Source organism: Pygocentrus nattereri, chromosome 16 (genome assembly GCF_015220715.1).
Source record: "Pygocentrus nattereri isolate fPygNat1 chromosome 16, fPygNat1.pri, whole genome shotgun sequence".
In the NCBI taxonomy this organism is placed as follows: Eukaryota; Metazoa; Chordata; class Actinopteri; order Characiformes; family Serrasalmidae; genus Pygocentrus; species Pygocentrus nattereri.
This window is the reverse complement of record NC_051226.1, coordinates 18,022,121-18,038,843: the sequence shown is the minus strand read 5'-3', so window position 1 is coordinate 18,038,843 and position 16,723 is coordinate 18,022,121. Positions and strand designations below refer to the sequence as shown.

The window sequence follows — 16,723 nt, the reverse complement described above, 5'->3', positions numbered from 1 at the left end:
GTGTGGGGTTATTTGGACTAATTACCAACACAGTAGGCATTGTTGTAGGTGAGGGGTGTTTGACAGATTATTTCAGTCAACAGAGAGACAAAACAATTTTTAGTTATTTTATTTATTTCACTTTATTGACTACATCAGTTCAGTTTAGCCTACATAAATTAAACTGAGAATTTCAGCTTTTTAACTTGATTGACCTCATAACAACTGTAAAAAAAAACAGTATATACCTCACTGTTTATGAACCTATTTAAGTTTTGATAATCTTTTTTCTTTTAAAGGGTCTCTCATATTACTTTTGGCTTTATAATATTTCTCAGGCTATGTCCAGATGGTTGATGTTTTTCAGAGTCTTGTTTCCACTTCTGTATGCAAATAAGGTCATCTTTCAGACCTGATAAGATTTATTCAGGTGAGAGACAATAGATCCTTCCCTAAGGCATCCTAACTGCTTTCCATACACAAACACACATCCTCCCCCATCAGGAATTAACTGAACAGTAGAAAATTGGGAATTAAACATAGCCTATGAAAATGTTGACCAGATTAGCTGATTACAATATTTCCATCTGTTATATCAGCAGTTTAAGACTCATCAGCCTGTATGTCTTTTTTTTTTTAAATCAGTAATTACTTTTTTATTGCCTTTTTTATCATTACTGTTTATTGTTTTTTTTTTGTAATTTCTTCATTTGATTTTCCTCTCTCATTTTAGCCTTTATTATTTGCGTTTTTGCTGTGCCATCTTTTTTTGATTGATTTATTTAATCATGTTTAAACAGCATTTTGACTACCAATATTGCTACAAAATTTTAACACAGTTTGTTCACTGAAAGATGATGTCATTGTTTAAATAAATAAAACAAAAACTAATTTCAGTATGTGTGATCATATTAGGTCTTTTCATTTATTTCATTTCATGTTATTGTATTACAATATTTCTACAATATTATAATTCACTGTGGTAGAATTGGAAAAATTTCACTAGTGTGAAATGGACATGAAATGGAATATACGTTGACTGATTCAGTGAAAAATAAGCCAAATATTTTCCATAAACACATACCCAGAATCTCTCTTGACCCATTTAAACCACATCCAGATCTTTTTTAAGTTTGCACAGACTTGTTGATTTGATCTACATCTGGGCTAAGCATGAAATGTGTTGATATGATTTTCACTGAACTATTCCTTAAAAGACATGTCTAACACATGGTGACTACAACTATTCTATTCAACCTTTCCTACTTCTTGTAAAAAATGCATTTGTTTTCTTTTGTATGTGTACACTATATTTTCTGTGTGCTGTGATATGGGATAATCAGTGCTGTGTTAAATAACAACACACTTACTTGTGTTACCTTTTTAACACTTTTTGTGTCATATGTGTCACTAGGATATTTCAACACACTGTGTGTTAAAAGTAACACAAAAGGTGTCATCTCCAGTGGAATACACCTGTGTGTGTAGTTAGAGACAGAATGTGTTGTTTTTAATGCATCTGTTTTAAGACTGTAGCTGTCTAGTGCTGAGAAAGGCCAGTGTAATTATAACCTGGCTGACAATAGATGATTAGAGCACGTCAATATGTAATAAAACAATAAAGATCATTTTCCCTGTGGTTTTGCCTTGATTTTCCCATTTTATGCCAACAATGACAATATCCTAACCGCTGGGCATGTCAGATTTTTGCTAAAAAAAATTGTAAAGTCACTATGAACACCTTTCAGTAGCAAGTGTTTAGAATATTTAGTTGTATATAATCCAGGAATTAGTGTTTGATTTTTTTTTTTTCTTGGGAAAAACCTCAAGATTTTGGATTTGGAGAATCTCCCCATTTCTGAGTTCTCTGGGTCAGTACACTATGAGTCAGTTTTCCAAACAGGGATGAAGTGTAGTCCTGGACAACATTTTCCTTTCAAAGAGGAATCTCTGTTCAGAATGCTCAGGAGTCCAAGACCAGGCTTAATTCCTGTCCATGAAACAAACCATATGTATAAAAGTATCCCAACACCCTTTCTACTCTATGCAGTACATATTGCTGACACATCTGTTCAATTCTGCACACATCTGAGCCAGTGGAACCAATGAGCCTCTATCCAACACCTTTTTGTCTAGAAACTTTTGGACAATGGCTGCAATACCGCATATTACCATAGTAAATAGTATGTAAAAAAAAGTGTACACCACCAATAGCAGCCCTTCCGTTAGTGTAGTATGTGCGGTATATGGCAGTATGCAGTTTTGGACGCAGCTTTTGTCATCGCGCGTTAATCGAGAGCCTCGTGCTTTTTGGACCAATGCCGCATCCGTAGACCATGTAACGCAGGACATGGCGGCGTCCTGGGTGAGCCGTGCTGGCAGGTGCTAGCTAAAGCAGCTTGGTTGCACTTTATAGGTGATTAAATGGATTCTTAGACTCCGACCTCGTGTAGTTCAGATAACTCGAACATAACCGGCAGCCATGGGTTTTCAGGGCGTGCTGCTGGCTGCTCGGATCTGTCGCTCCTCCTGTGCTGGGCTCCTGTTTCCTCACAGACTGACTTCAGTGCAGAGTTTACGAGCTTTCACTGCTGTTTCTAAACGGTCTGTGCAAGTTACCGACCAAACATCTGTCTTTACTCCATCGCGGTGGTTTTCGCCGCTTTCACCTTCACCCCGAGGTCGAGCTCACGGGCTGGTCAGCCAGCAGCTGGGGGGCCGGAGTTCACACTCCTTCACATCCACAGCTGTGGTGAAGGATGTGCTGCTGTTCGAGCATGACCGAACCCGCTTCTTCAGGGTCTTGGCTCTGTTTTGTGGAGGTCAGTTTCTATTCTGGACCTACTTGGCCTACTTTGCGTTCACGGGCCTCCGAGACACCCGAAAAAGCAGGAAAGAGCCTCAAAGGGTCAGGACTGATTTGGGGCTTTTCAGTTTTGACATGAATCTGGGGTCTAATGCCTGGAGATTTGGATTCACACTTGGTTGTCTTGTCATTGGTAAGTCTAACTTCTTAAGAGTTATTGCTGAGACCTGCTGTGGTTTTTACAGTCTTTAGGGAGAAAGAAATTACAGCACTGTTTCTATTTGGATTGCACACCTTTAACTGATCAACAGCAATAATAACAAGATAAAATAAAATCTGTCGGTCTATTTTTTCCATTCAGAGCATTCCTTTAAATAGGAATTCCACCAAATTTTCTGAATTTGTGCATAATTAATGAATTGAGATATTGAGAGTCTTTTGGATTGGTTTGATGTGAATGGTTCGTCATAGAGAAACGTTAATAGCCATTTTATTTGCTATTCAAAGCACACTAGAGAATGCTTTAGATACTTTGGATTACTGTTTTTTGGATACTACTTCACCAGCTGTCACCACCAAACAAATCTAACTTGGTAATTGCCTTCAGATTGGGGCATTTCACATGAAACCTCTCTTAATGACTCTTACTACTTCACCAACCGTTCTAAAGAAGAGATTTCTTTTTAAAACCCACTTATTCAGTTTTTTATAGTGAAGATTCTGATATTCACCAGTGTTTCCTTATTTGGGATTTGAGCATGATCTACACACACTCAAGAGCACAAAGGTGTGAACAGGTCTGCAGTTTAAAAATACACCATGAATCTGACGTAGACTTCTTCTTAGGACATTTCTCGAGAACAAATTTAAGAACAAATTTAGGAAGACATTGGTAAATGAGGCCCAGTGTTCACATCTTAATGAATGAATTATAAGAAAGATTAGAAACATCTGTGGAATCTCCCTTTAATGACTGTGGATAGTTCCAGGCAAGTGAAGATAAAAATGAAGGTTATGAATTTGTTCTTTGCCCTGACCTAAGGCTGAGAGTATTGAGTAAACAACAAACCTACTAAGCTGTTGAAGACCTTACGTCTCTCTCTTTTTTCCTCTTTCTCAGGTGGAGGAATTGTTGGACTGGGTGTGTTGTTCAGCCGTCGCTCTGTCAGCCGCGTTGTCCTGCATAAGGGAGGTGGAAAGGTGACCGTGCATACCCAGTCACCTCTTGGAGCAAACAAAGCCTGGCATCTAACAGTGCCTTTGAATCAGGTGGCGTGTCATGCACATAGGCAGGAATCCCCCTCCTTCATCCCTCTCAAAGTTAAAGATCACAAGTTCTACTTCCTTATGGACAAGGAAGGGACACTGAACAATCCCAGACTTTTTGATATCACAGTTGGGGCCTACAGACCACTATAGGCATTGTCCTTCCACACAGTCAGCAACCTCCAAGAAATGTAAATGTTCTCCTGAAATGCTCTTGATATCTTTTCATTTGGAACCTGGCATATAATAATTGAACATCCATGTTTTTCTGGCTCTATCAGCAGTTTCAGAAGAAATAAAATACTTCTATATATACATCAGTAACAGAGTTTTCATTTATTTACTCTTTTATTGACACATGACATCAATGGTTTAACTTACAAAGGTAATAGTTACAATACAACATTTTGTCAAATTTACGTTTATCATAGGATAGACATTTCTATTAGTGAGACTCTACTAGTACTAAAAATGTCAACACCAATGATGTATTACACTTACAAGTTTACGTTAATAGCTATCAGCACTAGCATTTTTGCAGTTAAATATGTTTTTAAACTTCGGGCATGGCATTGTAATGTGTACTCTGCCTAGGCGTTCCTTTTTGTGTGATTCATAGACAGCTGGTTGTAATATCAGTGGTTTCCACTTGTACTTGTCACTTATTTGGCAACAGGTCTCACAGGAGAAAACCAGTGATTTTTCAAAATTTCTGAATAATTTAGTGGTTGAGATAAACCAAGTCATTCAGATTGGTTTGACATGAAATGGTTCATTTGCAGAGAAACATACAGACTCAAATTTCTTTACAGTGGTGGTGATGGGAACCAGAAGTTTTATATGTAACATTCATGATAGTAAAATAATGGTCAATATGAAAAAGTAAGCTTTCTCTGGAGACTATTTTTACTATTTTATTATGTACCCCCCTCATGTACCCTTCCACCATGCATGAATTAAAATAAATTGATTAAAATACATTTTAAACCAAAACTAAATCTCAAAACTACTGCAAAACAATGTCTCAGACATCAGGCAGTGAGTGGCCACCCCATTTCATGTAATCATTTTCTGGGAGGGAGCTCTTAACAGCATGAAACTCCTCAGACATCTAGTTGCTATCACCACCACTGTAACAATTCTGACTAAGTTTCTCTAGAATGTAGTGTTTCACACCAAACTACTTCGACTGATTTTGTTGACATATCAACTATTTAATTATGCAGAAATTTTGAAAAATCAGTGCTGTTCCCCTTTGAGTGAAAATGAAGATGTGCAAAGAGCCTGTATATGGACTTAAAGATGGGGGAGGGCATTGAAGTTGGGCAAAAAATGACTGGAATCATCACGAAATATAATGGATCAGTGAAGTCCAACCTATTTATGTAATTAATAAATATGTATTATTATTATTATTATTATTAATAATAATAATAATAATAATAATATGCAAAGAACAACCAGACTGTGACTGTAATACCACCTGTAGCCATTTGGGGCGCTCTTTTAGCCCGTACGCCTCAAAACAGCAGCGGGAGCTCATAGTGAGTCACAGCAGAGACTAACCAGCGTTACCACTGCGGCTCTGGTACTTTCTGAAATGGCTTTACAAAATACCCACCCACGCGCTGTTTCCCACCCACATACTTTTTTACTTGTAATGTTTATGAAAATTATGTGAAAATAAACAAAAACGGCACGATTTTGCTGCAGTAAACAACCTGATGCCAACCATCCCTACAAGTTTAAGGATGACCTAAATGACTAACAAATTATTTTTAACACACTGGACTGAAACAGGCGTGACTAAGCTGGGTCGGGTATTTCAAACAGCTTTAATAAAAGAAAATGGCCAAAAGCTATATTTCTCCTTTAATGTTGCCGGTATGAAAGTGTGAGGTAAGGATTACGGAGACAATAGAGAAAGGCTTGAATGACCCCTTGAAGGGTCGGAAGAATAAAAAGAGAAAGTGGCTTTTATTTTAATAAGAAACTTCAAGTTACAGAGATCAAATGTGAGGGAATAAAACGCATCAAAGGGGGAAATTTGGAAGCGGTTCAGAAAAATTAGCGGCTTTACTGCCAACGCAATAAATCCAGGTTTAGTTTTAAACTCCTGCGACTTTCAGACTTCCACACTTCTTCGCTCCACACTTTCTCTTATGGACTTCTCCTGTGTAGTCTTAAAACGAACTGATGACAAAACACTAAAAACAAAGTGCAGAAGCGGCCAAAAAACGAATATCCTCCTCATTTAGGGCCGTTGGAAACTAGATGCTCCAGTCTAATTTGTTGATTATTTTTGCCCTTTGCACGATGAGAAGAAGCGGAGCTGCTGCTGCGATAATGACAGCTTCTGATCGGAGGTTTTATTGGATGGGATAGAGTGTCACACAGAGAAAGAGAGAAGGAAGGGAGGGACTGAAGCAGAGTGGACTAGTCTAAAAGATATTCAATCACGTGCTTTTGGGTTTAGCTCTCAGGAGTTTCTGGAGGAGTCGTTTGAATGTTCGGTGTGGCGCGATTATTTCAAATGTTGGGGGATATCGGCCAATAGCAGAGATTAAGATGAGAGTCTGCGGTTTTACAGAGGGTGCCAATCTAAGGATTTTACATTGGTCTGCTTAACTTAACCATGAAGCCCCTATAAAACTTTGGAGAGACCAACAGGGAAATGTATCAGAGCAAAGCTGGTGCAGCATTCAGCTACGGGCCTTACACCGAGATGTCAGCACGACTGGACCTGAACGTACACAAGGTCTGTAACTTTCCTAATTCAACTTAGCTGTTAGTTGAAATTAACTAAAGACTAGATGAGGGACGACAGTGAATGGATCTAGCTAGCTCAGAGTATGAGTTGAACCAGAAAATAAAAACTAAATCTAACAAAAATGTTAAACTGACTAGGTTAGGCTTTTACTTGTAGATTAGCCCGTTGTTAATTTGATAATAGCATATAGCTGACTAGCCAAGTCAGCTAGCCGTTACAGTGGCATTCGTTTTAGCTGTTTATTTACATTAATATATATATTTATATATATATATTTTTTTTATATATAAATATATATATTATAAATTATATATATATATATATATATATATATATATATATATATATATAAATAAATTTCTTTTTTCGATTTTATATTTAATTTGATCTTGTTCTTCCCTCCCTTCCTTCCCTTATTTGTTACAGACACTTACGGATTTAGCCACATCCAGCCCTAATCTTGATACTGTCACGTCCAGTCCAAATCTGCAGTGGCTGCTGGAGTCCTCTGTAGTTTCTGAAGCCGAGGCCGTCTGGGAGACGTTAGCCTCATTTTTGCCCTCCACACTGCCAAACTGCCCCTGTGTCTCCCAGTGCTCTAGTCCAAACCTGCTCCATTCTGGGACAGCGAGGACACCTGAATCTGTAAGTAGTAGATCTGTGCCTTGTGCATTTTAACACTCAAAATCAGTGAAAGCTGGGATGAGGCTTTTCATTTGACTCATCCAGTTATGGTAAAGGGGCGATATGATTCACACCTGAGTCACATAGGAGCCCATAGGATGAGTCATTATAGTAGCATTTGCGCGGGAGTTAGAGAGTACACGCTCAGGGGGTGGACCAGCTTGTCAAAAGGGCCGTTGGTGAGTAAGAGGAGTGATATTTGGGAGAAGTCTTTGCCTGCTGTTTTGTTGTCACCCACGAGATGGCAGTGTTATCATTCGGTTGCCCTAGCTGTCCAGGTTATGTAAATGGGGGTAAGGTTTGTGAGAATGATGAACTGGACTTTTGTCTCTCTCTATCTTTTTATATTTTTTTCATAGACTTCTCTCTAGAGATCTATTTTTGTTTTACCCTCTGAATCACTTCTAGAAAGCCGTAGAGGAGTGTGAGAGGAGGCGAGCCCGCAGGGAAAGGAACAGAATAGCCGCAGCTAGATGTCGGGATCGTCGCCGCATGCTTACGGACACATTACAAAACGTGAGTCTCAAGCTTTTGTGCGTTTGAATTTGACTTGTTACTTGTCTAGTTATAGTCATAGTAATCAGCCAGTTGTCCCGATTCTGGATTTGGCACATTTACTTTCATTTGTCATAGGCCTTCTATAAAATGTGGTTTAGCAAAGAAACACAGAAGAACATGCTGTTTTAGAGGGCTGTGTACAGGCTGTCTGGGGGCTCACAGTGCAATCATGTGAGAAGTGGGTGAACATGTATATAAAACAAACAAAAATGCTAGAAGGATACTTTGTTGTTGCAGGTCAGAGGACATATGCTTCAGCACATGTTGGTGTTTACCTGTGTGCATGCCTGCCTTACTATATATTTATCGTTAAATATATGTAAAATTCTTATCACTTACTTTTAGGAGACTGAGCGCTTGGAGCGTGTGAAATCTCAGCTGGAAGAGGAGATTGCTGGGCTTGAGAGGGAGAGAGAGAGGCTGGAGTTAGTCCTGGAGGCCCATAGGCCCGCCTGCAAGATGAATGGCTCCAATCGTTAATAACCGTCAACTCTGAACAAGTTCAGAACTGAGTCTGCAGGTTCAGACCAGTCCCAATAACCAGTGTATTAGTTTAAGGAAGCTAAAGGCCGATGTATTACCTATGTTAACTGCATGTGTTTTTTATGAATAGTACCTACAAATAGATTTGAATTTGGTTTCCTTCTCCTTTTCTGGAGTCCCTTCTGTCATTTGACACTGTTTCTACAAAAACATTCTCAAAGTTCAAGCCACCCAATTACATGTCTTGCCTGGTGCTGGAAAACACTGTTACAGACACATTGGGATTGCAAGTATGTGTTGCCACAGAAATCGAAAGCAGCCATAATAACTCTTGTTACAATAAAGAATGAAGCCTAATGATTAGTTTGGGACCAAATTATGTCTTGTAATTATTTATTTCAAATTGCAGTTGTTCTTGAATGTTTTGGTGGGTCTTTAGATCTAACATTAATTGAATTCCATGCACACACAAAAAAGATGGTTCTTGACGTGTTCTTATGAAAAGACAAGGTTCTGTGTATGACTACATATAACTATTTGAATGATTCTATATAGCACCAACAAGGCTGCTATGCAATACACCTGGCTTTCCTGGCTTCTATAAAGTCAAGTCCATTAGACACATTTACACTCGTGCAACAATTTGGGTTCCTGAAAGCACTTTTATTAACTGGTCTCATCAACAAGTTTCTTTTGACACTTTTGAAACTTTTTTCCTCAATTTCAACTCTTAAAAATAGTGGCTTAGAAATTAAGTTGCTACACACTTAAAGAGGATTTTTCTTTAAGGATTCTCTAGTAAAGAACCATGAACACTCAAAAAGCCATCTGCATGATCAAATGGATCTTTGCTCTTACTAAAAAAGATGGTTCTTCAAGAGTGCTTAAGTCAAGTGGTTCAGTGGTTCTATATAGAACGAAGAAATATTTGCATGGTGAAATGGTTCTTCAGATTAACAGAATATCCTGTCTATGGTTTTATACAGAATCCTAAAACAGTTCTGTTTGTTATGGTGTGAAGCTTGTAACAATAGAAGAACCATTTTAAGAAAAGTTCTATATAAAACCATAGACAACACATTCCCCATCAATCTGTTGAAACGTTTAAGCATGCAAATATTTATTTGTTCTATATAGAACCGCTGCCTTTACGAGAACCATTGAAGAACCATCTTTTTATAGTAAGTGAGCAGCTCCAGCTGATCTGCATGCCGCAGCAGTAGGTGGCAGCAATGTAGTGCTGTAATCTGTTGAATATGGAGTTTGAAAGCTTCGAGAAAGATGCCGCACTGTAGTTCGTTTCATATCCAGTTCAGCCGACCTAAAGACAGACAGGTGGTCGGTCGTTAATGGTTTACGTCGTTTTCTACATTTGCCTTAGCTGCATTCGTCAGTGTTAATATCTGCAGCCACGCTCTTTCTTTACCGGGGCGTTAATTTAGTGTTAGACGAATGCTCGCCGGGAAACGTGGGAGGTGGAGTTCCTAACTGTTTAAAATCCACAGTTTGCAGTTGCCACCTGCAGACCAATTCGGCAAAAACCAGCCTCTACAGTATTTTCAGTTTGGTACCAGCTAACGATCGCTGTTCCATCGACTGCTTTTAGCTCAGTGTGCGGAACAAAAATAGCACGGTAAGTTCGGTGCTCAGGTGTTGGGCAGCTGATGACCTCTTAATGAGCTTTAAGGGGTTGGTCTAAGTATAGAAGTAGTTCACAGGCAGTTAATGAATGAAGTTACTGGCGATAGCGTCGTTGTGTTGTTGCTCATAACTTTTCAGCCATTTAGCTTTCAATCCACGTCATGACTGGTTATTTCAGTGGTCAGGTCACCAACCCTGGTCCTGGAGATACCTTCCTGTGGACTGTGGATCAAACCACCATTTGCCATCCCTGCTCTAACTACTTCATAAGTCTTTGGTCGGCTGGATCAGATGCATGAGAGTAGGTATGGATAAGGAGCATATTAGAAAAAGTTAGGGCTCCAAGTGGGGGTTGGGGACCACTGGGTTATTTGATTACTTAAGACTGTAGACCAGGGGTGCCAACTCTGGAGATTTCCCTATGGTAACACACCCACTAAACCTGGTAATTAACAGATAGGTGTGATGAGGTGTGTTTCAGTTGGTAAATCACCAGACTGCGCGGCCAGCGGCCCTCCAGTACAGGAGTTGCACACCCCTGCCATAGTTATTGGCTAATGCATAAATAATAGGCAACTTTTCCCTAAGGTTTTCTTTGCATTTTCAGAGAATGTCGATGGAACTAGACGTATTTGTGGGGAACACCACCATCATTGATGAAGAGGTGTACCAGCTGTGGTTGGATGGGCATTCAGGTATGTCTTTCTGACTGTTCTGAGCTGACTTTGCAAAAGGAATTAGTGACCTGATGGTTTCTCACTTAAACTCAGTTAAACTCAATTAAAATAAAAGACATGGCTAAAGTTTTTTTTTAAACACTTCATAAATCAGTGATCAGTTTACAACATCCGTGATGATACATATTTAATGATCTACTACAACTGATGTACAGATATCTGTCTATTGCTGCTACTGCTTATTTACTCATTTATCATAATCCAATAAAGTGTTAATAAATGTGCACGCATGGATCTGTTATTCAAGTCTGTATTTATTGTTTGGTGTTAAAAACCCTCTCATTACTAATAATTGTCATACTAATATGTATAATCAGTAGTGCCAGTCCTAGTAGACACTTTATTGATACAGTGCTGTCAAACCAGTTACTGTTGTCCCGTAGTGAGCGATGCGGTGAGGATGCGGCTGGAGAGCGATGCTCTGAGCGAGTGTGAGGCCAGTGGAGAAGTGCTGCACAGTGACACCATGGACCAATACAGAACCTTCCAGATGTGCGAGCGACTCCTTCACTGCCCTTCTAAGCTGGCCAATCAGCTGCTTTTCCAGATTCCTGCCCATCGCCAGGCCATGCTCATTGAGAGGTATGGGCAATGTGGAAATGGCTAAACACACTTCTGGATCCATCATCAATTAATTGTAATTATGGACAGACTGATTTTGTCAATTTGTACATTTCTTATGCTTAAACAAAGAGAAGAAACTTACAAAGTCTTACAAATTGTGCCATAGGAGTTTGAGCTTTCCAAAATTAGCTGTTTTGTTGGATTCTTTTAATTATGTCTTAATTTTCTTATTTTTCAGCAGTTCACATAACGCTCTTCACATAAAGGTGTTTGTAACATGTCCTCCAGTTCAGCGTGTATTGTTAGAATACATTGAACAGTTGACTATTAGCTTAGCATTCTTTGACAGACATAAGAGCATGAAACCTGTAAAATCCTCAGAAAAAAGTGATTTTCATATTAGGAGTATCTGCTCATTTAAATGTTAAACACGTTGCTTATAGATATCGTTCAGACCTTTTGTACTGTAATATTGGACGATTTTATTGGCCAATCAAATTGATTGGGCCCTATTTGTAACATAATTTGCCAATTCAGGCTAAAACATTCTTGTGTTCAAACGTGTTGATTCATTTGTAGATACTATGAGTTTGACCATACATTTGCCAGAGAGGTTCTGGGAAAGAAACTCTCTAAAGGGACCAAGAAGGACTTAGATGACATCAGCTTGAAGACTGGGGTTGCTCTGAAGAGCTGCCGTCGACAGGTGGGCCAGACAGTCAGACCTTTGACTCCTTTCACAACCAGCTGGTGCTTTTAGCTCTTACACAAGAGAAACAAAAATACCTGGCACCCTGCAACTAGGAGATAACCCAATGAACATGCATAAGTTTATATTAAATTAAATTTAGTATATCTAAATTGTTGTTGTGTTTGATTTTGCTTAGAAGATGTGGCTGTGCAAGTTATGAAAACTTGTAAGTTAAATATAAGTTAATAAGTTAAATACATAGTAGTAAGTGGAACAACCTCATGAAAATTCATAGTAATAATGTGCATAGTTTTCAGAGTAGAATCATGCACACTGTTGCCTGTTTCATACACACTACAAGATATTTAATTTTGTATGCAGTGTGATGTTTGCGTATGCAGACCAGCTTTGATTTTTCACATAATAAACGTATGCCCAGGTACACTTCTGAACTGAATCTTTCTCTCAGTTTGATAATTTCAAGCGAGTATTTAAAGTGGTAGAGGAGCTGAAGGGCCCCCTGGTGGAGAATGTGCAGCATCACTTCCTTCTGTCTGATTCACTGGCCAGGTAAGTATGAGGATAGAAGAGCATGTTCTTAAAATTGAAATGAAAGATTTAATGCAAAAATACACTAAAATGTGAATATTGATGATTCACCATCTTTTAAACATGTTTCTCCAGTCACTTCCTTCCTTGCTACCTTGATCATTCCTTTCATCATTTTAACCCCTTCTTACTCCCCTCACTGACTCAGCCATTTCTCCCTGCAGGGACTACGCTGCTGTTGTATTTTTTGCGAACAGTCGCTTTGAGACAGGGAAGAGGAAACTGCAGTATCTGTCTTTTCAGGATTTTGCTTTCTGTGCTGGCCAGCTCATCAGCTATTGGACTGTAGGGGCCGTTGGTAAGCTGACCTCACAGTAACGCCCATTAAGGGGCCCATTTCATGCAAAAATTGGTTTTCCTCACTTTTTCTAATTCAAATATTTTGACATAGTACATAAACTCAGTTACATTTTCAAAATGTACTGTTATACATGTACATTCCCCAGTACACACTGCCTATGCATTGACCAGCTACTGCATCAAAAACACCTCCTTGTTTCTACGCTCATCCGTTTTATCAGGTCCACTGATAACCATAAAGGTTCACTCTGTCATTCTACAACTACAGGCTGTAGTCCATCTGTTACTTATTTTGCATACTTTATTAAATTAAAAACTCTGCTGATCCACTAATACAGCATGCACTAACATGCCACCATCACATTTTTGGCAGTCCTGTGGGGTTCCTGATCATTGAAGAACATGGTGAAAGTGGACAAACAAAGTGGACAAACAGACTACACTCTGTAATTGTAGAACTATAAAGTGCAGCGATATAGAGTGAGTGGAACTGATAAAATGGACAGTGAGTTCAGAAACAAGGAAGTGATTTTAATGGAGTGGCCGGTCAGTGTACATGAAAATTAAGCAACAAAGCAGCCTGTTTGAAATTCATTGATTTTGTGATGTCACAGAAAAGCTACTCATTTAAATCCATCTACTTGGCCTACAGTAGATTAGCTCTACTATTCACATTGAAGATATTATTTGTAAGAGTCAGCTCAGTCTGCTTTTTTAATGTGCCATAATACAGTAATAATAATAGTAATAAATACTATTAATAATAGTAATAAAAAACAGCTTGTTTAATTCTAAGGGACAAAGAGAGGTTGCGAAGTGGTCATGTAAATGAGTGAATTATAGCTTTTTTGGTCTATAAAACACACAAAAGCATAATCAGTGAACCTTGGTGGGAAAAATTTAAAAAGAACAACATAGTATATGGGCTCTTTAATACCAAGCTAATGCTATTTCTAAGCCCTGTGCTTTTTAAGTACCAATAAACAGCCCTAAAAAGAAAATTGCATGCACAGCGCAAGTATCTGGGAAAATATAGTTGCAAATGGAATGCAGTACCACAGTATGAGAATATGAGTTCTTATCTACCACTTTATGTGAAGTCATGTTAATCACATGATGGATAGAAAGTCTGTGATAACTATCAGCAGTCCATGAGCCTCATGGTTTGCATCACTTTTAAAAATAGCAGCCAGCGCCGAACCAGCCATGACTGTCTGTGCCAATGGAAAACCAAGCAATGCTTATCACTAAGGCAATGCTTGGCTGGATTCAGACTGGAAAGTGGCAGTTATGGCCAAGCTAGAACAAAATTACTGTACAGACATAAAATTGCTATGTTTTTTCTCCTTATTGCCCTTCTCTGTTTATTAGATAACATGATGGAAGACATGGACGTAGATCTGGAGAAAGAGTTTCTGCATGATTTGAAAGACCTGAAGGTTCTGGTTAATGATAAGGACATGCTGGACCAACATAAAAGGTAGAGAAGGTATGTGTAACTTATATAAGCTGATGGGAAGTTGTAAGTGTTTTGTCATTCATATCTTTTCCATGGTTGTGTCACAGCCTAGTGTGTTACCAGCTGAAGGGAAAAATCAAAGCCTTCAGTGAGATGGAGGCCAACTTTAAGGTGAGACTTTATTGTGCTTTTGACTAAAAAATGAAACCATGTTGCCTTTTAAATGCTTTTTGTAGTAGTTAGATGTTATTTGTAGCAGTTAGATGTCATTAACTGGCTGTTGATTGCATGAAAAGCCAAATCAGATCAAATTTGTCAAACGTCCTGCATAATTCAGACATTGAGATGTAAGTAAAGACAGTCAGAGAGGTTTGATGTGAAACGGGGTGTTGAAGAGAAACTTGATTTGACTCTGATTTTCTTTACAGTGGTGGTGATTGGAACCAGGGGTCTTGATGTCTGCAGCACAAAAATGGACAAAATTATATGATCTAAAACTATCAAAAAATAATGTGTCAGGTATCAGGCAGAACAGCTTTCTGGAATGTAGCTTTTACAGGCTTTAGACGTCTGGTTCCTATTACCACTGTAAACAATTCAGTTCAGTTTCAGAGCAGAACCTTTCTCATAAAACCACTCTGCATGACTTTGCTTACACCCTAGCCATTCAGTATTGCAGAAATTTAAAACATTGGAGGAATTCACCTTGACAGAGAAAAAAAGTTGTTTTGTTACTCATATTTACTGAAATGCGACTAGTGTGGGAGACTTCAATATTTCAAATTTCGTGAATAAAAAATAGATATTATGTGTAATAACGAATAATAAATGTTTAAAAATCATGACGTGTGATGACACAAATATTTTAAAAAGTAGTTGTTTACATACTGATTCTTGGATTAACAAAACCGCACTGTAATATTTACCCACAGGGTTTTTCATTGCATTTAGATGATACTGTTCTTTGTATTATTGATTCTACAGAATCTCTCTAGAGCCTTGATTAACATCGCCTCCAAACTCACAAATACCAAAGATGTGCGGGATCTGTTTATCGATCTTGTGGAGAAGGTAACATTTTGTCTATGATGTTTTGCACGTGCCGTTTCAGTTAAATGAGTTGACACAGTTGCAGTGTTTAGCCTCAATTTATTCACCCCAGCCAATGAGCTGTTTTTACTACAAGCAAACTTTCCCTGCTGGGATTAGATAGCATTGTCTGAAACACTCCCTTCTGCCATCAGTTCATTGAACCATGCCGATCTGATAAATGGACGGTTGGAGACCTCACACTTTTCCTCACCCACTACACTAGCACTGCACACACACTTGAGATGTTCAGGTTAGTGTTTACATGTGTGTATGTGGTATAATGACTCTTGTTATTATTGAAGGAATGCTCAATCTAATCTCTATCTGCTGCATTTGTAGCATACAGTTGCCTGCTTCAGCATCCACCCCTAGCCTTTTTATGAGTCAGCAGATCTTCTGTTCTTAATTAAGCTCAGGGAAACACATCAAAATTATTGTTTGTGGTAATGAACTGCATGCTACAGATGCGGAAGGTAGATATTAGGTTAAAAAATATTGGAGTAGTCCTTTAAAACTTTGTATTGGGCTGGTATTAAAAGCAGTTGTCTCTCTACAGGTTTCAAATTCTATGGGAAAGATACATGGGCGTCATTAAAAGTTGCATCTTAAAAATGTATCATGATTAAAACAGTGTTCATGTCAAACCTCTTCTATCTCCTCACCTCATAGCTGGTCTCTGTGGTGTGATATTTACATTATCTATGTTCTTTTTAGCACCTTCTATAAAAATGTGAACTCAGTTTGTTATTGTTAAATAGTTTGTACTGGAGACTATACTGAGTAAAAATATTTTACATAGAAACAGTTGTTGATTCTGTCTTTTCTATTGGCCCTTCAGTCTGCTGTGTGCTGTAATGTATCTACTGAGGCAGAGAGAACAGAGAGCTCTTCTGTAGGAAGAACAATGTTTTCTTGCAGTGAAAAACAACTGCGATGGTGTATTTGTGTGTGTGAGAGTGTGTGAATATGTGCCTCAGGGGGTAGTTCAGCAGCAGGGGGCTACAGTTGGCCCAGTGGCTCCAGAGAGGGCGGATGAGGGGGGTGCTGACGGGAAACTTTTACTGCCTTGTAAAAACCCCTGAAC

General features: G+C 38.6%; 2 protein-coding genes across 7 annotated transcripts; both read left to right on the top strand.

Moving 5' to 3' along the window:
• The first annotated feature begins 2,292 nt into the window (after positions 1-2,292).
• On the top strand, positions 2,293-4,371 carry tmem223 (transmembrane protein 223). The gene is made up of 2 exons (XM_017698508.2): positions 2,293-2,978; positions 3,906-4,371. Exons 1-2 carry the CDS (start codon positions 2,462-2,464, stop codon positions 4,202-4,204), a joined length of 816 nt encoding a protein of 271 aa, XP_017553997.1. The 5' UTR covers positions 2,293-2,461; the 3' UTR covers positions 4,205-4,371.
• A 2,144-nt stretch (positions 4,372-6,515) lies between these two features.
• Positions 6,516-16,441, top strand: LOC108427969 (acidic fibroblast growth factor intracellular-binding protein B). Of its 6 annotated transcripts, none has more exons than XM_017698592.2 (14): positions 6,516-6,809; positions 7,248-7,466; positions 7,914-8,021; positions 8,409-8,583; positions 10,795-10,882; positions 11,308-11,506; positions 12,068-12,194; positions 12,649-12,749; positions 12,953-13,086; positions 14,460-14,568; positions 14,655-14,718; positions 15,532-15,618; positions 15,792-15,889; positions 16,196-16,441. In XM_017698592.2, exons 5-14 carry the CDS (start codon positions 10,798-10,800, stop codon positions 16,263-16,265), a joined length of 1,074 nt encoding a protein of 357 aa, XP_017554081.1. In that variant the 5' UTR covers positions 6,516-6,809; positions 7,248-7,466; positions 7,914-8,021; positions 8,409-8,583; positions 10,795-10,797; the 3' UTR covers positions 16,266-16,441. The 6 variants fall into 6 exon arrangements, with proteins under 6 accessions (XP_017554081.1, XP_017554082.1, XP_037401669.1 ...); XM_017698593.2 differs by having other exon boundaries at positions 7,865-8,021; XM_037545772.1 differs by lacking the exons at positions 6,516-6,809; positions 7,248-7,466 and adding an exon at positions 7,771-7,798.
• Positions 16,442-16,723: the final 282 nt, after the last annotated feature.

Excerpts from the sequence above, each read along its gene's own strand:
- tmem223 (XM_017698508.2), top strand. The coding sequence starts at position 2,462 with ATGGGTTTTCAGGGCGTGCTGCTGGCTGCTCGGATCTGTCGCTCCTCC. Across the intron at positions 2,979-3,905 it reads ACTTGGTTGTCTTGTCATTG|GTGGAGGAATTGTTGGACTG; the intron begins GTAAGTCTAACT and ends CCTCTTTCTCAG.
- LOC108427969 (XM_017698590.2), top strand. Across the intron at positions 11,507-12,067 it reads CAGGCCATGCTCATTGAGAG|ATACTATGAGTTTGACCATA; the intron begins GTATGGGCAATG and ends ATTCATTTGTAG. Across the intron at positions 12,195-12,648 it reads TGAAGAGCTGCCGTCGACAG|TTTGATAATTTCAAGCGAGT; the intron begins GTGGGCCAGACA and ends TCTTTCTCTCAG.